Raw genomic sequence first — 21,954 nt, 5'->3', positions numbered from 1 at the left:
CTTTTGTTCAGAAAGTATTTTCATTTACTGCGTTCGCTTGTTGTACCCGGCCTCAATTCCGTTCATTCATCTTTTAACGAACGATTGTAGGAATTCATCAAATAGTTACCGAGCAACGATGCAACAAATTTCGCAATTCGTTGCTAACCTGGCACTGACGTTGATTCGTAGATGTTAACATATCCATCCCTTTGTTTCCTCTTTCCGCAGACCTGCTACGAAATGGAGCGATACCTGAAGGATGAACCGAAGCTGCAGAAATACAAAAAACTTCCTACCGATACACCCTGGGACCTGTTTGCCGCACCTGGGCCGCTACCTGTGTCGTGGAAGGTGGAGGTGGAACCGTACTGCTTCGACGAGCTCAACCTGAACGATCGTGCATCGGATTCGCGATCCGAATCATCATCGTCCTCATTATCCTCCTCGTCCTCCTCCTCCTCGTCCGATGGTTTGTTACCACCCTCGGCCACTGGGAACCCTTGGCAAAGTGGAGGTACCAGTCTGCTCAGCTGTGCGGTGATGGTGAAGAAAGAACCGATCGACGATCCGGACGAAGATCCCGAATCGGACAGTCAGGATGAACGGAGCGACAAGTACAGCAGTGCGACGAACCGAGCAAATCCCACCACAGATCTAACGAACCGAGGTAGCAGTAATCACCACCACAACCACCATCATCATCACACCAGCAGTCACCACAGTCTTCACCACAGCCACCATCGTCAAGCGAGCGGGATTGAGCTGCGGCTCGTAGCGAGGACGACCAGCAATGCGAACGATCTGCTACCGACGCTAACGCCACCCTCATCGCCCGAGTCACATCTCAGCAAGGACAACTCGAACACCTCCACAACCGGTAGCAACGGTACCACCAACACCTCCACCACTGGCAACAGTTTAGCGAGCTCAACAACGCTAACCACGATCAAGAAGGAACCCGCCTCCGAGATTGCGCTGCTCGATCGTCAAGGTGGTCAGATACTGCGTGTTTCGGCCGGTCCGCATGTGGTGCGGTTGACGACCGGGGTGGCCGGTGCGAATGGGAAGAATGTTGTGACGGGAGTCACGCGAGTGATACAGGTCAGTCCCCAGCTGCATGCGGCTATTGCGCACCGTAACTCATCCGCCTCACCAAATGTAACAGGTAGGTTGAGGGAATGTTCTTCCTTCAGACAAAACGCGGCCAAACGTTTAATCTTTCCGTCCTCTTGCAGCACAACCAAGCTCGAAACATCACCACCGGCAACAGGATCACAGTCCGGATGCGAAACGAAGGATACACAAGTGTCAATTTCTCGGCTGCAAAAAGGTCTACACGAAAAGCTCCCATCTGAAGGCGCACCAGCGAACGCATACAGGTTAGTGTTGATTAAGCCAATTTAAATTGTTCAGTCTAGAAAAACGTAGATTACCTTCAAGATTCACCAAAACTTTTAACATGCTCAAGAACAACAACGATCAGTTCTACGATCGAATAGGATAGACCCTGCTGTATCGATGGTATAAGCAAAGGAGACATCTCGATCCTTCCAATGCTTTACCTTCATCACATTGTTTCGCCTTTTGCTAAGTAAATTATTAAACCAATCCCATACAATCGCCCACCGAATGTAAATCACATTACGACCGAAACACAACTTTATCATCTATTCTCTCTTGTTTTGGTACACCAACACTAGGCAATTAAATTAGTAGCACAACGTTTCTCCTGTATGTTGTGCAAGTTCCCGCGTCGATCATTCATGTGCGCGATCCTAAACCGTGTATAGACCCATCCCTTTGCAACTTAAACCGTTGCGTGTACCCGCTAATCAATGATTCATATTCAAAGGCAAAACTTGACGTCCACCAGCGTGTTTCGTCGATGAAGAAAACCCTTGCGTCCCCGGGACCGTCTAGCCAACTGAAGAAGGCACGCTTTTGCGAAAGACACAACGGTTTCGACCGACCGGTGGTATTTATTACAAGCACCATGATTTAATTATTCAAATCAATCGTATACCGCCGGCTTGCTGGTTGACAAAGTTTTCCCTTTAAGCTACCACCTTCCTACCACGGGCTCATCCGAATGTGCGTGTGTATGTTGGGGGATGTTTTTTTTTTCCTTTTGATTTAAATGCGGTCAACAGGACCCACTTATTTATGCTTCCGGACAGAAAATCTTTCCTTATCCGTCCGGGGTATTTGGAGATAACTACAGCAAAAAAAAACATGCAGAGCCCAGAGCTCGGTGGCCCAGAGAAAGTTGATTTGAAGTTGGAATAAATTAGCTCAACTTTTCCGACTGCGACGCGCGTATGTGTATGTGTGATGCGTTTTGTGCCAAGTCTACCCAGCCACCACCACTCAAGCGACACGTTTTATGTGACCTGGTTCACTAATTTACCGAACAACTTTCGGGAGCAGCTCCGGTCCATGGTTACCGAAGAAACCGAAGGATCGCCTTGTGCGGAGTGCTGCTTCTTTTGCTTGCTTCCGGATTAACTTTTATGCCAGCTAAGGGCAGCCGTCTCTCCCGATCCAATTCACTATGGACAGAGAGCACGGTACGACAAAAGTTCGTCAGTTCATCATCGATGTGAGCACGGTTGGTTGGTTCAAGTTGGAGTCGGACGGGTCGGTCTTTCAATCAAAATCTTCTCGAGTGCGATATAGGCAACGATCGAACCGAACTACCCCTCCAGGAAAGCTGTCCCGGATTGCAGTTTACAAATAGCAAGAACCATAAGAAACAGCCCAAGGGCCGCTCCGCTTCTTGCGTCTCCTGGTTGCGCATTCGCACCCGGTTCCGGTCTTTATTTAGTCCTTTGCAATTTATTATCCTTCTTCGGAACAGGGTAAATTGACCCCGGGAGAATGAGCTGCCCTGGTGGTGGCGTTTGTTGTTGTGCCGGGCGGTACACGGTCGTAATAATATTACAGCTTCTTTGTTTCGTCTCCGGCGTAAGGTGAACGAGCCTTCCTGTGAACAATAAATTTGCCGACTACAGCCGGAACAACTGTTTAAGAATGCAGCTTTATAGTTACGGGAAGACACCGTAACGGGTGAATTTTTCATGCTGGATACACTGTGGAACATCAGCAAGTTTGATAAAGCTGGGTCGCTATGCCTTTCTTTGAAATGCTTCTACACGATTGTTTCGCTTTGAATGTATCTCAATACACTCGAAAGGTCTGCAAGAGTGTGCCCCAATAATGATGTTATCAATCGGGTGGATAATTTCGGGTAACACGCTGGCTTGCCCACACAACCTAGATCAGAGAAGGAGTAAATGGTTCATCCTTCCAAATGCCCAAATGACACCGTTCCATCATACATATCTTCAAAAGCACGTACCAACGTCGCGCAAGCTCTAGAAGACCGCAACCCAAGGCGCCAAAACCGAACACTACGTTCAAAAGAAAATCCACAAGCGACGAACCCCCGAACGCCGAAGCGGTACGTGTCTGGTGTGCTGAATAATGGGTCCCCAAAATGCCGTTAAATGATAATTTCTGTTTAATCCTCGTTTCGTTCGTATCTCTGGGTTAATGGTGGCTCGCCGTTGCCATGGAAAAGAGGAAACACAAAACGAGCCAAAGCCATCATCGGCGGAGGAAAAAAGGAGCGAAATAATTTTCCCCACGGGGCTCTGCAGGGAGTGATTAGCAAGCGTCGTTCTTGGCCTTAGAACGGCAACAGAAGTAGATCCCATTGAGCTCACTTACAGACACACACACACACACACATTAAACAAGCGCACAATAAGTGCAAAAGGAGCAAAATATTTATCCTAATAATTTTTGACTCGTGCCTTATCTCTAAATCACTCTTATGGAACATCACTTCGCCGGGGCAGGTCCACTTGAACGGCTCCCAGCTTCCCATGCCACACTGCTCACTTCTACCAGCATCAAGAAGTTTAGTGCTTCCGCCAACCCATGGCTGGTAGGTTCAACCGGTTCCGCTGTACGCTTGACGCTTCCGTACCAGTGATGATGCTTGAAAAGTGTTCTTCCGTACACACACACAAAAGATGGCTACTGTTAACGGTTTCGGCTTCCATTCAGGCATGCCCCAGCCGAATGGGTCTGGGACGAAGTCGCGGAAAATAGAACGCACGTAATCGTAGGCCATATGCTTCAACCGGTGCGGTAGGGAGGGATTGAAAAAGCCGCTTGCCCGAAACGACAAGGGCAACCGAGTTGTTTAAAGTGAAGTGTATCCACTTCGGAGCGATAAGCGGACCAAACACGAACCGATGCGGCTGGGAGCGCGCAAGGAAAACAACGATAATTATCCTCGTAAAGTTCTTCAAGGGTTGCGCTCTTAGGGCGAATACGATGGACGAAGGTGGGGGTACCATCAGGACACGGGGTTATGGTGGCAGAAATGTCTCGCCCAGTTGGTGGCAGGGTTTTAAAGTAGACGTTATTTGCTTCGAAACACATCACGGGTGGAGGTTTGCGGTGAAAAATGGAGTGGTTCGTGGAATAAATTTCTAAAGGCGCTATTTTTGAAAATATTTTCTTATTTTTTTAACTTCAATTTAGTGAATTCATGAATAATGAATTCATATATACGTAGAATTACATACTCTTGTGCGAGAGCATTTTAACAAGCTTTAAGAAGCATAATTTTTCAAATAATTTTCTCAAGTACGAATCAATTTCTAAAAACAATACTGCTTTTGTTCTGAAAACAATTATACAATTTGTAAATCTTAGAGTTGTTCTTTAACAAAGGGTCCCTTTTGCTTCGTTTGACTTATTTGCGCAACGATTTGTCAGTCTCTTTAAGTCGATTCGGAAAATGGAACGCGTAATCTCACACGTTTAGCCACTTTGTCTGTTGCTAACAGCGGAACAGCGAATAACCTTTATATTAAACAACAGGGCAAATTACTAACGGTGAGTTATTTTGCCTGCACTCTGTGGACTGCTTTTCATTCTTGAGCAAGATTTTCAATAAATTCCATCTCCCTACACCTCCAACTTTATGGTCCGGAGTGGTAGAACGCAGCAGAAAAATATCCGTTTCGTTTGCTCGCTGGAAAGCAGCATACATTTAGTAAAATGAGGAAGAAAAATGTGTGTTTGCAAGAAAGCCAAAAACACAGTGGTATAGACGCGGACAAGAAAGTCTTGCCAGTCTTGCGTCCAGCAGCAGCAAACAACAGCAGTAGTTCATCGTGTTTCGCGTTTCGCGTGGAAGCTTATTAAAATCATATTTTATGTGGTAACATGTTTTCAGTGTGCGCGCCGTACACTTGCATGCTTTTCCACCGAGGGAACTGTATCATCATTTTGGGGTTGCGGAAAACACTGGACCCTGATGCTAACAAGACCCAGAAGCACCGCGTCCATTCGTTCAACAAACAGGGGCCCAAACATTCTGGAGGCCGTTAGAAAAATTAAACATCACCAATGGGTAGGGCCGGTGGCAGCACTGGTATGGTAAAGAAATACGACCGGCGAAAGCGGTCTCGCACGGTTAAAAACCCCAACCCGGCTGGTTGGCAGCCCCTTCACTTGCTCAGAGACATGGTGGTGGTCTGATAGTACTAATAGCGTGAGCGTAGTAGGGAGTATTCGACCAACTGGAAGTTGGTCCACCACCTCCCCATCCCAGCATAGCACGTCCCTGGTGCTAATCGAGAGCGCTGGTGCAATAATGGTGGAAGTTTGGTTAAAATTCACCAACCCAGACCACGGTGCCGCCAGGACGACGTGTAAGGGCGCCCAGAACCGCAGAAACAATTTAACCTCAGAAATGTTTAAACATAAAACATAAAATGCCATTTACAGCCCGGAGGGAAACATATTTTCCTTCGGACGCTTTCAGATGATGATATAGTGTATGTGGATGCGAGGCAAAGGTTCGCAAAGGAATAGCAGCGGTAGACAGTGGTAAAAGTGAAGCGAGAGATGAAGGCAACGAAAAGGAAAGGTCGAACGGGAGTACTTAAATGGTCAGACATATTTCTTGTTCCCAACTAGGCGCCGACCAAGCAGTGGGCAGCAGTGATGGCCAAGCGGTGGAGTGGCTATATTTGCTCGGCAGAGCGTAGGATAATGGGCAGATGTGAGTATGTGTTTGTGGTGAAAGTGCCCTCCTGCTGTACACCACGAGATCATAAGTCGATACTGGCAGCCTGTTTGTCGATACTAATTCCACCGGAAATAAATCATCAAAGATTATAAAAAGCTTGACCATGGAGCAATATTGCACAAAGTGTAATATATTTTAAATTTCAATTTAATACCGGGCACTCGATGATTAAAGGAGTATTTAAAATGTCTTTAAAATTGTCTTGTAATTAAATAAGGATTTACTTAAAATTAAAAAGGTTTTGGTAAAGGAGCTCTTAACCAAATAGATGAGACGCTCAAGTTTAAGAAAGTTGGGCGTATCAATGGATACCAGGAACGTCATCTTATTTGTTGACGTCATTGAGTTTACAAACTTTAATCGTTTTGGATTTTTGTAATTTTCAAAAATAGAAGAAGTATTGTATCAGTAATGTTTAATACATTAGACAAGCAACTAGAAACGTTGAAGTGCTGATTACACTTGATTTGGTATTTTTAACGAAGTTTAATTAGAAGCAATGGATTGGCAAGGGATTAAAAAATTAATGTCTATATATCATTTCGAAACAAAAATATAAATAAGTGATCTTTTTAATTAGTTAATTTCCCATTTTAACTTTGAAAGTTTGCAGGCATTAGCACCACTCGTCCGGATTTGCCGTGCCCTGTTCTGGACGACTTGACTTGATTGCTGTTGAAACACGCAAACAGATTGTTGCAATTTTCACGCAGCATTTTTGTTGGAGAAATTTTATCATTCTTCTACGCTTTCTCCATTCCACAAACATCCTTCCCAGGCGATCCGTGCCTTTTACACTAAAAAAAGAACTCACACACCTACACTCATATAGCCATACCTGCGTTTGAAGTCCCAATTTGGCCTTTACGTTCAGGTTACATTACGTTCACGGCCTCGGCACACAAAACCACCCACCATGGCCAGGGTCTGGCTAGAGTTGCCTTTCCTCTTGGTTTTGCCTCCAGCAGCATCCAGCAACCAAAAATTGGACCATCTTTGTTCACTGTGCAATGGAGCGCGAAAAGCGGCTGGCTAACACACCGACGTTCAGCAGCAGAAAGTTTGGGATAGAATATTTTGAATTTTTCATTAGAAGCACCAGCACCACCGGCAGTAGCAGCAGCAGCGGCAGCATCAACAGCAAAGAGCAAAGGGCAGAGGCCTTCCAGAGCACACTTCTTGTGGGAGGACATACTGTTGGTACCGTTGGAGGGGGGTAAGGTCACCGTGACGGACGGGACGAAACCCCGAGACCGGAATGCTTTTCATATCCATTCCATTCCGTGCCATTCCATTCCATTTCGTGCCATTCCTAACATTTGCAAGCCGAAACCATGGCCAAAACCCGGCACAATTTCCGCCCGATGTGTGCCTCGGAAGGAAGAAGCACCATTGCCCGAGTTTCCCGGGTGCTTGACTGCAGAAGGATTTACGCTGTAAAACGGGCACCAGCATATCGTTTTGGTGGTGGTTTCCCTATCGGACCATTTTACCTTTCGGTTGGGCAACGCAATCAGTGGCATTCTAGGGCTCAAAGCAGGAAACCATTGATCGCTCAATCGTTCTCCACAAAGAAACGAAAAGAGAAACAGCCGAATGTCTTACTGCGCACAATGGAAGCAATAGGGTGGGTACTTTGCAAAGACAGCAAGCATTACAACAGCACGCTAATTGATCTCCGAACCCCCGTTGCGCATAGTTGAAGAAAATGAGATCCGTGGCTCAAAATTACCTATCGATAGCTCGATATTCATTGTGATTAGATTTGTTTGGTTACTTCATTTTTCTCATTTCTCACTTTACTATTCGGTTACAATATTACCATGGAATTTAATTGTGTAAACACCAAATTTATTTAAGCCCTCCATTATTCCCACTGTGCAACAGATTTCCACTGATCCCGAGTGGCTGGAGGCATACAAAGGGCGGGATTTCAATTAGCGATTAAAACGCCGATTTCCTCTTAACCGTTAAGCAACCGGAACGAAGTGAATGATCATTCTGCTGATTTGTGCTGCGTGATAGCGTTTTTTTCCTATTCCTATTCTTCTCTATTTAAGCGGCACTCAGCCACTCAAAGAAAGAAAAAGTAAGACGTAAAGCGTGACGTCAAAAGTGGCCCTTCCGTGAGCTGGGTTCGGGTTGCGATACCGTGTACTCCGCCACTATTCAATACACTCAATTCTTCGCGTTGGGACGGTTTTCCTTTTGAAGGTCCTTGTGTGCCGTTCGCTCGCAACCTGGAACTCCCTTTGCCCAGTTCCCTTTTTTCTGTGCCAGTCCAGCGCTTTATGCTGAGTTGTATGTTAATTAAAAATTAATTAGCAATTATCCTTCAATGGTGTTTCGTGAAGCGTGTTATCAATCGATGGTGCAATGATTTAAGCGAAAGGTTTGCAATGACTTCACTTCATCCAATGGCAGTTGGAAGAACTTCACTTCAACTGTTTAAAGTGCGACACAAGAAGAAATCCTTTTCTTTTCTCTGTTTTACCGAGCTGAAAATCTTTTCATCCACTTTCATTTCCGGTAGCTTAAATGTTCGTCTCCTAATTTTCTCAATGAATTTAAATTTAAGCATAATTTCACCAGCCAACACCAACCAGGAACGGGGACTCTGGTGCGAGAAAATGGAGACGGCTGTTCTTCACACTTTCTCTCGTTTCCATCTCACAAGCCACCCGGAGTAGGCGAGAAGCAAAAATTCAAGCATCAAATTTTGCCTTCCCTTCGTTTCGCGCGAGTAAATGACTTACAAAAGGCGGTCGCCGAGCATGACCGGGCAGCTGTCCTACGGTCCTAGTCTCAAAAGGATTACGATCGGAAAACAGCACCATAAAGAAGAGATTAGCCCTTTTCCCGGGGCAAGGCAGCGTTCGGTCATTCCACCGCTGGTTAGGGCTCCCCGGCCAACTCGCCAACTCGATTAATGATGGTGACAAAAGCAGGCAGACTCTAAGGAGATTTACGGATGCTGTCAGGAGATACGACACGGAAACTTTTGCCCCGCTCACCCCCCACCCATCCCTGTGGAAGGAAATGGAGAAATGCCGGCTTTCTGTCAGCTTTCTTCCATTGGATGACCGCTCGTGGAGTTGGGCGGTTTCTTAGCCTTTCGCTTTGGATCGTAACTGCTGCGGGCAGGAAGACATTCCCTGGTAATGTTACTGCTGTGCGGCTGTCTCTGCCTGCACTTTTCATCGGAAGCCACTTCGCTTACGGTGCTGGTTGTAAGCGGATGCCAAATGGACCAAGTTCCTGCACTGCCACCACGGAAGCGCTGGAGAAATAAGTATAGTGGTGCATCGGGAAAGCCGCATTTCGGTGTCATTTTCCATCGACTTTACGTAAAGGATAATCTTCAAAGGAAGATGACTTGAGTCGATAAGGAAGTAATGTTGGGTTTTCCAATCTAATGGTGATATTTACTTGCAGAGGCCCTGGGGAAAATAATAATCCCTCATTGATGTTTATCTCTCTCAAGAAGCCTCAATTTTCAAATAAGCTTAGCATATTTTTATAACTATACGAAAAGAGTAGTTTTATATAAGCAGAATACTAGAATATTTTTTTTATCTACACGAAACGAGTAGTTTTATAATGTCAATGGTTAAGAGCTAAGCAAACGATATCTCGTCATTTAACTATTCATTTTGTAAGGAATATTGAAAGGTTAACGCTTATTTCCATGCTTCCTTTTCAAAGAGTGCGCAACATGCTACACAAATTGCATACCAACAGGGGCATTTTTATGTGGTGAATGTCAAATTCGATTTTTCAAACCAAAATAATTGTCACACTTTAGTGCTAAATGTGTTAAAAATTTGCTCTCAAGCATTCCTTGCGTGTTCCTACATTGCTATATTGCCTTAAAACAGCACGCTTTCTCATAACTCACTCAGCGTTCGTGTACCACACGGCTCGGTCACGGTTGGAGCCTATCGACTTTGCGCCACCACGTCTTGGTACCACGTGGTTTTAGTTCTATCCTGGTTGGCAACGAAAGCCTTCCACTGCGGCAGGGCAAAATTCGGAAGGGTCGAGATCGGGTAAAGAAAAGCTTTCCCTGCTGAGCGTGTTCATAATATTTATATTCCGCCCAGGGATGTCGCACAGCGGTGCTTGCTTCGGATATTCTTTGCTGTACCAGATGGACAGATGGGACAGAAGTGACTTTTTAGAAACGGTGCGCAACGAGTGTGCGGGTTTGATCCGGCATTGCGCCGCTACAAGCGCGCCAAAGTAAGCGAAATGCCAACAGATCCTTTTCATCATAATTCTCCAAAAAGACAGGCGAACCCGTGGGTGCCTTTGGGACACTGCCGCCGTGCGGACATCGCAAGCAGATCATAATTTATGTACGAAATTGCAGCATTTTAAGCAGAAGGATCCGCGCAACGACGGATAAATTGAGCCACCGATTCGCATCCACCTTTTTGGTGCGTTTTGTGTTCTTGCTAGACCCCGGGACAACGCAGGGCACAATCTTAAGGAAGCTTTGGATTTTGAAGGGGGGTTGACGTTTCGGAGGAGAAATTTGTCAGAACGTTTCCTTTCCCAAGGGGGGTGCGAGATCTGCTAAATCCGCTTCCCGTTTTTTGGTTCCTGGTTTTGCTGTGCTGTTTGGGAGAAAAGGAAACTTTAACGAGCTGTTGAGCTTTTAAAGTTTCTGTTCGCCTTTTTTGCGAAATCATTGCGCACGAAATCGAATGACGGTATAATTTATAACCGAATCCATAACTCGACCCACGGGTCAAAGTTTACCGTTTAATTGCTTTTGAAAAGTGAATCGAAACTGTAAACCGTTTGCTCGGGATTCCTTTGAAAAATAGTCGACGGAGTGCTAGACTACCTTGGCTGGATAGCGAAGGCTACATAAAGCTCAATCCCGTAGAGTAATGAAACTGGACACCAAACTCCAGAGCTTCATTTGCACCGAGATTAATAGTGAGAAATCGTTCGCTGTGTATATCGCTGTTTAATGAAACTTTTTCCCTTCACTTCCGCGCTTGTGTGTGTTTATGTGTGGGTCTGCGTCCGTTGCCCGTGATCTCCCAGAAGGGATCCGAAGTTAATGGTGTTGAGCTAAGTCTCGCCGAGGCATTTCTGCTGTCTACTTCCGATTTCATGCATCCTGCTGTAATCCGCCACCAGTCGTCGGCAAGTCGGTCTATAAAATTTATCACATTTTTAATGGATAATCATATTTCATGCCGTGCGCTTGTCTACGGTACCAGCCGCAACACGGCACAGGTCCCTTTTCCCGATTCGCTGGCTGCTTTCTATGCTGCTCCGGTTGAAATGCGAGATCGGTAATAAATGGTACGGTTTACTGGCACCAGTACCTTCCCATCGGGGTTGTGGCGGCTACTGGACGCGATCGTGTGAAATGATTGCAGATGAAAGCTGAAACATTAAATGTTGCTATTAGTGCATGTTGCCGAGCATAAATTCATTTACATGCACTTTTTCCTTCGCTATTCCACGAGCACTTTAAAGCCATTTACATCCCTATCACTCGTTGTTCTGTGGGTTCTTCAATCATGTTGTACGATGTTGTGCGAATTAAGTGCTACGCAAGCTCGGTGACCGTCAGAATGCCTAGGATGATAAGAAGTTTCAGAATTGTTGAGACTCCAAAAAAAATATCCATTAGCTTGTGACATTACAAACAAAACTCTCTGCGCCATATGTCGCGATCTGGTATAAGCATGCATTCTGATAGTATTTATTCTTTTAATGATATCCGTCACCACGCGCTTTGTTATTCGGAAGCGCGGAAGAACCCTACCAAACCTTCTATTGTATAATGACCGTTTGTCCGGTGCGTGTGTTCACTGTCGAGGAGCACTTTGTCAGCTGAGCTCTCAGACTGTTCACCTCGCTCTGGGACCTTGCCAGAGCCGCCTGAAGATCGATCTTTTCCTTCGCCGCATCCGCCGATGTACCTACGGCTGACGGTTGACGTCCGGCCGATTCCTGCAGCATTTTATTTTTCGCTCGCTCCTCCTCCAAAGCTTTCGTCAGTGCCACATTGCTAGCCTCGAGTTGCGTTTTATCCTTTTGCAAATGACTAACTACCGTTAAAGCTTTACGCAGCTGATCGGTTCGCTTCTGTACGTCACCTTCGGCAACACCACCTACCACCGACGGGAGTCCGCTGAGGATCTGTTTGTCAGTCTCCATCTGCATGCGCGTCCTTATCAACCGGTCGAGGTAGGGATTTTTGAGCTCCGCACAGCATAGCCGCCCCTTCTTGATATGGCCCACCCGGCCACACTTATCAGCGTCACCGCCGACCGCAATCGACCTTCGCGTCAGGATGGCAAAAATCCGCTCGGCAAACTCGCATTGCCAATCATTATCGCCCAGCGTGATCGATTTTAACCGCGGCCAGTACAGTGCATTTTCGTGCACCTCCATATTCACCAGTCCGTTCCCTTCCAGGTGTAGCTTCCGGGTGGACGAAACGCCACTCGCATTGGTGGACGGCAGTGTGGTCAGGAAGTTGTTCGACAAGTCTACCACCTCGAGCGTACCGGCAGCGGTCGGTGGTGAGCCGGTAGTGCTGACGGCGAACAGTCTATTGTACGCCAGGTTCAGTGCCACCAGGGAGCGCATATTGCGGACGAGGGAAAAATCGAACGATTCCAGCTGATTGTGGGATGCATCGAGGTGTGTCACTTTGGCGAACCGTGCCACACCGGACAGCTCCCGAAATTCGTTCCTGCTCAGATCGAGCTGTTCCAGCACGAAGATGAAATTGTTCGCATCGGTCTGGAGCGAACTGGCACGATTGTTGGCTGCTTTGAGTACGCGCAGCGATTTGGTAACGTAAATCGACCCCAACCCATTGTTGCTGACGTCAAGCGTTTCCAGTGTGCGGAGTTTGTTCAGCGGTTCCCACCGAATCTCGGTTAGTCCATTGCCGGACAGGTTCAGCGACCTCAGGGGAGCATTTTCCGGCAGGACCGATCCATCGAACATTGCGAGTGTGTTGTTCTGGAGCTCTAGCTGCTCGAGACCGGTCTGTTTGTGGAATGCCTTCGGCGGGAGCGTTTGCAGCCGATTGTACGCCAGGTTCAGCCGGGTAAGCTTTGTGGCCTTATCGAAGCAGCCCGCCGGGATGGAACCGAGCGTAACACCGGATGCGTTTAGCTGTTCCAGGTGGGGAAACTGTTCGAACAAACCCGGCGGCAGATACGCAAGGTTCGACTGTTGGAATGCTACCTTCCGATCGTTCGCCGGTCGTATGTTCGGTGGACTCGTAATGACATCCTCTGGACGTATGTTGATACCACTCAGAAGACATCCCGCACCCGGTGACGACTGTCCGGAGCATACGAAATGAAGAGGCTTCGCTACGGCCGGCTGTCCATTGAGCGATGCGAACAAGCTGTTGGATTGAGAGCAAATTTTGGAAGGAAATTTTAAAATAATCATCAACCTTCGCTTACCAGACAAGAAGCAAACACTTGGGCAACATGCTCAAACCGCTCGTTTGTTTACTATCCCGCGGGAACTCACCGAGCGTACTGATTAGATGCGAAGAACCATGCTGCATTCTGCGCCAGCCGCTGATAAGCCGTGCTACACCTACTGCCTGCAAAGGTTATCAAGCTGGTCAGCACAACGACACTCGAACAATGCTCGTGTACATTGGAATTACCCAGCGAAATTCAGGGTGACCTCGGGACATTGAACAGATGACTTCTTCCGCTGTTGGTACCGCTGATTTTAGAACTTTTGCACAAAAATGCTCCACTCATGCGAGATGCGTTTAATTATCCACAGCGTGTAATTAATCACCACCAAACCCACACACATCGGAAAGCAGACGAAATCGAATGTACTTTCGTGCTGCTGCTGAGCCTAACATGGTTAGCAGCTTGAAGTGCTGCATCGCAATAGTAATTCATTCTCATTTGGACACCACAACGCCACACTAACTACAGAGGCGGGCGCCTCACCGTAGTTCACCCGGGAGCGCTGGGGAAATGTCGAAGTAGACAACTCGTAATTTCTTGCTTTAGAATTCGCGTAACGTAAAGCTTCCGATTCCAATACATTCCGAACACGTTTCCAAAGAGCTGAAGTGTTGGAAAATGGGGAAGTAAATTCCAACCTTACAGCAAACCAGCCAATATGCTCAGCAACACGCTGGTGGAAACAAAGAAAAGCTAAAGTTTCTCGTAAGGAAAATGTGAGGAAATGTTTTTTTTTTTCTATTTAGCCTTTTCCTTTTACGCTGTTACTAGTCGGTGTTCTGTCGTGTACAATTTTCTCAAATCCCCACACTAACAGTAACGAAGCGGTTCTTGAGAAAGCGTAATGCGAATGCGTCCACCTCGTTTCTTCTCTCTCTCTCTCTATTACTTTCGAAACAGCGCACTTCCATAATTACATTATCCACGGTTTCAGCTGCTTTTCCGCGTGTGTGTGTGTTTTTTTTTTGTCTGTTTTGGCTGTAAGAAGAACTTTTACTTGTGCGAAAAAGGCACCCCATTACACACACTTACCGTTCTTGCACGAGACGGTGGAAACGCTTTTTCCGAGAATACTCGTTGCGTTCATCCATAAACATTAACTCCATTTGGGGGTTCTTGCCTCACTGCTCGAATGACGATTCTCCCTCCTGCCCTGCGGGTCCCGGTGTGTCCGACTCATTGCTGTGACTCGTTATCAGATAAATTCTAATGTCTATAATTTAGTTAAAGGGTAACTTTCTAAATGTAAATATATGTATCTTGCCGGGACGATATCCTTTTCGCACCCGCTCCATCTCCATCTCTGACACCGGTCGCCGTGACTGTTGGATCCTGTTAATGTTTTTTAACCGTTCCATCTGCTGATGTTTTCTCTCATCGAGTAACTGCTCTGGCTGTGGTTTCCTTCATGGATTCTTGTCCGCTTTGATGTTGGTTCCGTTAGCACCACCCTGGTGCCATCTATCGGCCAGTGATAAAATGCTTTTATCGTAAGAGGTTTGGTAAACCCTTTGTCCCCATCCACCGTAGTGGTGACCATGATAAAGTCCGTTTTTGTCACCAGAACTCTCCGTTCTGTTTGCAACGTATTTTTGTTCTTCTCTCCAGTCGGCGACCATACTTCCCTTGTTTCGGGTTTCACTTAACCTGCAGGATGCGAAACACCATTTCCTGGATGGTTCCTGTGTGTTTCTGCGCGTCCGGTAATGTTTTATATACCTTGTAGCGCTGTAGCAAATGAAAACACGTAATTAGTTACGATAATGGGATTAAGCCGGTCCCGAATCGTACCCCGGGACGGATCGAGAGCGAAAGGGCGTGTAAAACCGGGAAAGATTTAAGGAAGCAATTAACATGCGTCCACCAGCAGAAAACAGAGGTTTTCCGAATGCTTTTACCGTGGCTAACGCCGACCGGAGGGCACTGCCGATGTGTCTCCCCGGTCAATCGGTGGATGTCGGAGGTTTTCCATTTTTTTTTATTCCACGTGTTCAAACCACAACGCAAACCGTCTTGGGCGAGTGCAGGAGTACATTTGATATTGTAATATTTGCGGAAGCATAAATTATGGACCGTAATGTTTGCCGTTCTTCGTTTTGTGTCTTCATGTATACTAGAGGAATGGAAGAAAGGAAAAACGGTCAGGAAAATTGTCTATTTGCTTGCTAATGAGTGTAACAAAAAAACAAGGGATATCTCCCCGGAAGAAATACTTTCATCCTCGCAAAATCCCTTTGTACCGGCAACAATTCTTTTCTTCCCTCTGCAATCACCTTGTAACGGTATCTTCCATCCAATCATGACGTGAAAATTGCGAAGATGATTGAAATCATAAATAACATTTATTAGCAAACTACTGACACGATACACATTACGCAGTTACGGAAGTTCTCCAGCAAATTGCGCCGTTTAACCGGCGAATCTCTGTTCCCATGCGGGAGTGATTGAATTAAAAACAAATTTATGTGCCCTTTATTGACTCGCACCTTACGAAATGGGGATAACATTCACCATGGTTTGGTTAAAGTCAATGCAACACAGAGCTTTCTTTCTTTCTGCTGTGCTGCTTATCCATCATATCGCAATCCTGCTGCATCTCAACACACGTGAGGAAGTGTGTGCACTCACCTTAATGTTTCGGCTACTGCCGGGGCACCATAAATGTCTTCATCTTGCAATTAAAATGAATTATGCACCATTAGTGATATTCAGCGCTCAGGCCATCTAAGCGCCAGGGCGAGACATTACCAACGGGATCGACATTATTTTTCAGCACTTCCTGGGTCAATAAAACCCACCACACGGAAGATGAGCTTGATGCGTCCCGGCTGATGCAGACGATATTAAGCGGGTTCGTGTTTTAGCTTCCCGTGCCAATGAGGATGGATGGATTGTATGTGCAGGGAGTAATTTGTTGGCAAGTTCGAATGACACCCCGACACCGATTTAACCGGTGACGATGTGCAGCAGGAAACAAATGAATTACCGCACAATTTCTCAAACTAATGTGTGTGTGTGTGTGTTTACCCGCTTCGCCCGTGTGCAAACAGAGACAACCTGGTTCCGGTGCATCATAATGAAGGAGCCATTTGAACGTTTCGTGGAGTTTCGTTTCGTTTACATTTTTAATTACGGTAAAGAGTAATGGATGATGTGATAACAAACACTCGATGCTGCAATTATCCTACATAATATCCTTACTAAATACACACACACACGCCATGCTTTCGCAGAAGGCTTGGGTCGGTTGAGCGGTTGGCAAAATGTAATTTATTCCCTCACCCAGGGCCAACGGTTGCAACGGTTCCGCTGTCCGAAAGTGTTCGCGCAAACGTGCCCAGAATACTAATACACTAACAGCGTTCGCCTTGGGCGTCCATTAGCGTTTGGAGGTGTGCTGCGTTGCCTTTGGGATGCAGCAAACATATCTTGGGTTGTTCCGAAAGTATTTGCAGTATGTTCTCCACTTTTAAACAGCCTTAAGTGCAAAAATCCCATAATTTATACAATAAGCATTACAACAATTCACTAAACCTTTTTAGCAGTTCTGCTTAGACCATACGGTATTTGTGAAGAACATTCGGTGTGTAGCTGCTTATAACAAAAAACATCACATTTAATTTGAAAAACATGTTTGTTTACCTTTTGACTAAAGAACTCATTTCATTCCATTGCTTAAAAATTTATCAAAAACATAAAGTTATCAACCCTTTTACTACTACCTATTTAGTAACGTCTTACAATAGGTACTGCGCCCTGCATCGATCATGATCTTTCGCTAACCGTTTTTTTTTCCTAACATTTCCTTCTTCTTCCTTTTCTCGTTTCCCACAGGAGAGAAACCGTACAAGTGTTCCTGGGAGGGATGCGAATGGCGCTTTGCCCGAAGTGACGAACTAACACGCCACTATCGGAAGCACACCGGCGCCAAACCCTTCAAGTGTCGGCACTGCGATCGATGCTTTTCGCGTTCCGATCATCTCGCGCTACACATGAAACGGCACGCCTAAGCACGAGACGCACGGGTCGAAGACACAACGAGCAGAGCTTTACACTACGGTCGGTCAACATTTTGTGACGATGCAGGTACACGGGCAAGGGTGGCGAGGCGTACCGTTTTTTTTTTTTTTTTGGGAAATGAGAAGGGTGGTTTCTCCACCATTCGGTAAGTGGAGAGTTTTAAACGAACAAGTGACGATAGCAAAAACATAACTGTGAATAGAAAATGTAGGAAAATGAAACTGGGAAAAAAACTAACACTAAACGAAAGCATACCGTAGACGAAGTGTCGTAAAGAGCAAGGGAAATTGGAATAACGAGGCACACGCACACACAAAAAACAGGCCAACGGAAAAAAGCTATAAACGAACGGAAGGCGATAACCGAAGCTAAACACACTGTAAGAAGAGGGAAAACGTTTTCCTTTCCCTTGTCCCCATGCCCGCTTAGCGCTCATTATAATCATCATCGTATAGCTCTTTTTTTATTGTTGTAGACCATGCTATGCTTTCGTTCAGTTGATTCGTGGCCTTTCTATTCCAGAGCGCACCTCACTATGATATGCGCACCCCCCGGGAGACTAAAGTGAAAACTCAAATTTTTGTGCAAAACAAAATTTTAACGGTACGATACCAACATGCATGGCGGCATGAAAAAAGGATTTAAAAACAATCCAAATACCAAACAAAAACACAAAAGGAAGACGTCAAAGACACTGACCACTCACACTCTCAAGCAAACATCCGTTCACGTATACTCAGTGGAAAATGGTAGATATCGATCACAAAAGCAGAAGAAAACAAAAAAAACCGCGCCAATAGATCATTCACGTTGTCGCTTACCAAAAACAACGGCCAATTGCACGTTGTGTTCGAAAAACAGCCACAAACTCACAAACGTAAACATAAGAACAACAAACAAGAAACGGAATAAAAGAAGCAAAAAAAACATAGAGTAAGTCTACGAAGTTGCATAAGGTTTCTTTTAAGTTACCCATTTTCTAATGTGTTCAGGGGTCGTGTTTTTGTTGTATAAATACCATCATATGTTTAAGACTTTTTGTGTTTCTTTTCATGTTTTTGTTCGAAGTTTTAAGTTTAAAGTCCTTTTTTCTTCATTAGTTCATTAATCGTTTGTTTACAAGTTTACGTTTATTTGTAGCTCTTCAAAGTTTAATATTTGTTTACACGTGTACGTGTACGATTTTAATGTTTTTAGCGCCTCACATAACCCGGCATGAAGAGTGGCATAGTTTTTTTCAACGGGGAATGACACACGGCAAAGCAATGAGTATGTTCTAGTTTGATGTATAATTTCGTTTTATTTTCAATAAAAATTAATTAAAAGTAGGTCGTCTGTAGGCTTGCATAGCTCTTATTTATTTGTTAGCTTTCTTCTATTGTTTCATTTTTTCTTGACACCGTTCTAGACAATTTAGTCGTAAGATTTAATTCTCTTAAGTTTTAACAATATTTTTCCTTTATACACACGTGGCCATTAAATGTTTACATTTAGTTTCTAAGCAACAGTAACGTTCGACATTCTTCCTCGTACACATTTTCAACCAATCACTAAGCGTACTAAAGTTATTATAAAAATTCGTAACATAGTTATAAACAGAAACCGACAGAGAGTAAAAGATACGAGAGAGAACAAACATCACTGCCAACACAGAAAATACCGTAGCCAAGTGCGTAACGTGCGTGACTTTTTGAAGTGCAGGGACTGGTGGGAAAAGATGTATGCGTTAAGTGGAAGAAGGAGTAAAACAAGCAAACCAGCAAACAAACAGCAAATTCTCATCCTTGTAAATGTTTGTTATAAAGATTGATTCCATTATCCATTATCCTTCCTTATTACCCAAGACATTCAACCCAACCCAAACCATAAATTCGTTCGTGGTGGCTTCGTGGTATTTCGTTCAGTACCCTTGCGTATGGGTGTATGTGTGTCTGTTTTTGTGTACACATGATACGACATTGTACCGGTTTGCTAAACAAACCACACGCCGAAGAAGCAAGAAATCGTATTGAAAGGTAATTGTTTTACGGTTTTATTGCGATGAGTGTAATGTTGTACAATTTGCAAGTGGCTAGTATGAGTTTATTCGTTACTAAACGTGCTAAATCAGTATGTGTGCTTTTCGTAATGCTTGCTACAGCGGAAACGGATCATTCACATGCAGTGTTTATAAATGTTATTAAATGATAATCAAAAACTTTATTGCAAAACACAAATCAATACATTCTATACCTATGGCTTAGCTTTGGGTTGGAGGCGTGAGTGGATGAAAGCGAGTGGGAGAGCGAAAGAAGGAGCAAATTGTAGAAGTACACAATTTAATTTTTGGGACGTAAAGAAGAAATCCTAATTCTCGTTGTCCTTTTTGTGAAAACTGAATTACATCGTTCCCCATTTGCAACGCGTCGTAAAATTTTATCATTACTTAATACTACTTTCCATTCAAATGTTATTGATACATTAAGCGTGAAAGCAAAACGATTCACTTATGGTTCTTGCATCTAGATGGCAAATTTACGATTTAATCACACACATTTCCACAAGACACACAAATGCATCAAAACGTCATGAGTATTTAAATGGGAGGTAATTTAGGCGCGGAAGAATACAAGAAAAAAAAAGAAAACTTTTGATACGATAGCGTAATTCCAAACCGACATGGCTGTATTAAACCCAATCATTCAAACGAAGTGAGCACAAAGTCAAGACGATCACGGAATAAACTCAAAACCATCCTTAAGCAAGCGAAACAGACAGAGAAATTAAACAACAACACCTAAACAAACACGAATCGAATCGAAACAAAAGAGAAGAAAAATAAACAATATAACATTCGTGCACACAAAGATCCTGGATGCAATACGGAAAAGAGAAACAGAAAGCTTAAGCAAAAGCAAGTAAATTTGGGGAAAGATAATTTCGCATCGTCCCATCCATAATCCATTCATAATCCATTTTAGAGCAAATTTTAGAATAATACTGACGGCTAGTAAACAAGGCAGCACCTTAGTGTGAACAGGGCTAGCCAACGATATTGACTAGATTTAGACAGTAAAACAAAATTCACGAAACATTCAAACCGCAAACGCAAGTGCGCGAAACAGGACTAAGCAGCCGGCGATCGAATACGCCAAAAGAAAGAAAAAACAGTGAAAAAAACAACTTGTGTCAAAAATAGTATTAATCAAAGACTGGATAAATTTTTAACGTGTATTTTAAAAAAGCAAACCACAAAGAAACGAATGTATAAATACCCAGGAAGTAACGATTAATTATCTACGGAACGATAAGTTGGCACGCGTAGTAAAGGCATTAAGGAAGCGAGTGTAATGGAGGCGCATCCATTTGTAATTTTAGTTCATTTCTCTCCCGTAAAGACGTTCTACGGGTATGCGTGGGTGTATGTGTGTGTGTGGGTGGGTGAGTGAAATGGATGGTACATACTGGATTCTCTCTTTCTATATTTCTCCTTATCTCACAGCTTACAGGGTAGACAGGAAAATAAAGCTACCAAGTGCCCATTTTGGGGACGATTGGGCCTTGACACACTGTACATTTCGACTTCAAGGCATGGTTTTCCGATCAGTTGTTACATCGCTAGCGAAAATCATCGAAAACGTCTTCATGAGAGCGAGTTTGTGTCAGAGATGTTATGGTTATCTTCCATGGTTCACACCGAACAATCCATTCGTAATGTGAGGGATGGCTACAAGGATGGCCGTCAATTGTCAACGCCCTTGAATGGCCGATCTTTCCATCCACTGTTATGGTAAACGATCGTGTCCAAAGTTTTTTTTGTTGAAGAACTGTGAAGAACATATTTTATAAAATTGAAAAATTTCATGATCATTGTAATTTTTTTTACCTTTACTTTTTTTTTCTTGCACCAGGCCGTATCGACTTATTTTACCACGAAACGGTCCGGATGGGATTTGGCGCGGTCCTGTTGTGTGAAGCTTTTAGAAAGTTATTTAGTAAAACAAACCATGTTGAAAGATACAAAATTATGTTTTCTTACATACAATACAGCTGCAAAAAGATTTATTGATAGGAAAAAGAATTATTAGGATTCAAGTGTACAGTGTGTAATGACCCGGAAATTTAGAGCATCCATTAGCTGTTGACGAATTAACAGAGACTGTCTTCTTCCATTTTACCATTCCTCTTTTTCGCCTCTGAGCTATTACTTTAGTATTTCATTCAATTTGTTGGTACATCTTCCTCTATAATAATATTTTTTACTTTTACGTTGAAAGAAAATCAAAACGATTCAACAGATGCAAATAAACCACTCACACATTAACGTAAGCACCGAGACAACCGGAAAGCAGACAGATGGCGATATCGATAGTA

At 44.4% G+C, this 21,954-nt stretch overlaps 2 protein-coding genes across 2 annotated transcripts; one reads left to right on the top strand and one right to left on the bottom strand.

The window, feature by feature from the left end:
- Nucleotides 1-222: 222 nt before the first annotated feature.
- LOC128711968 (Krueppel-like factor luna) lies at nt 223-17,591 on the top strand. Its single transcript, XM_053806859.1, has 5 exons — nt 223-451; nt 497-604; nt 650-1,147; nt 1,218-1,361; nt 17,416-17,591. Exons 1-5 carry the CDS (start codon nt 223-225, stop codon nt 17,589-17,591), a joined length of 1,155 nt encoding a protein of 384 aa, XP_053662834.1.
- Nucleotides 11,894-13,580, bottom strand: LOC128711967 (TLR4 interactor with leucine rich repeats-like). Its single transcript, XM_053806858.1, has 2 exons — nt 13,552-13,580; nt 11,894-13,490 (listed from the first exon to the last, which is right to left on the bottom strand). The coding sequence occupies exons 1-2, from the start codon at nt 13,578-13,580 to the stop codon at nt 11,894-11,896; spliced, it is 1,626 nt and encodes a 541-aa protein (XP_053662833.1).
- Nucleotides 17,592-21,954: the final 4,363 nt, after the last annotated feature.

This window comes from Anopheles marshallii, chromosome 3, assembly GCF_943734725.1.
Source record: "Anopheles marshallii chromosome 3, idAnoMarsDA_429_01, whole genome shotgun sequence".
In the NCBI taxonomy this organism is placed as follows: domain Eukaryota; kingdom Metazoa; phylum Arthropoda; class Insecta; order Diptera; family Culicidae; genus Anopheles; species Anopheles marshallii.
This window is presented reverse-complemented; position numbering and strand designations above follow the sequence as displayed.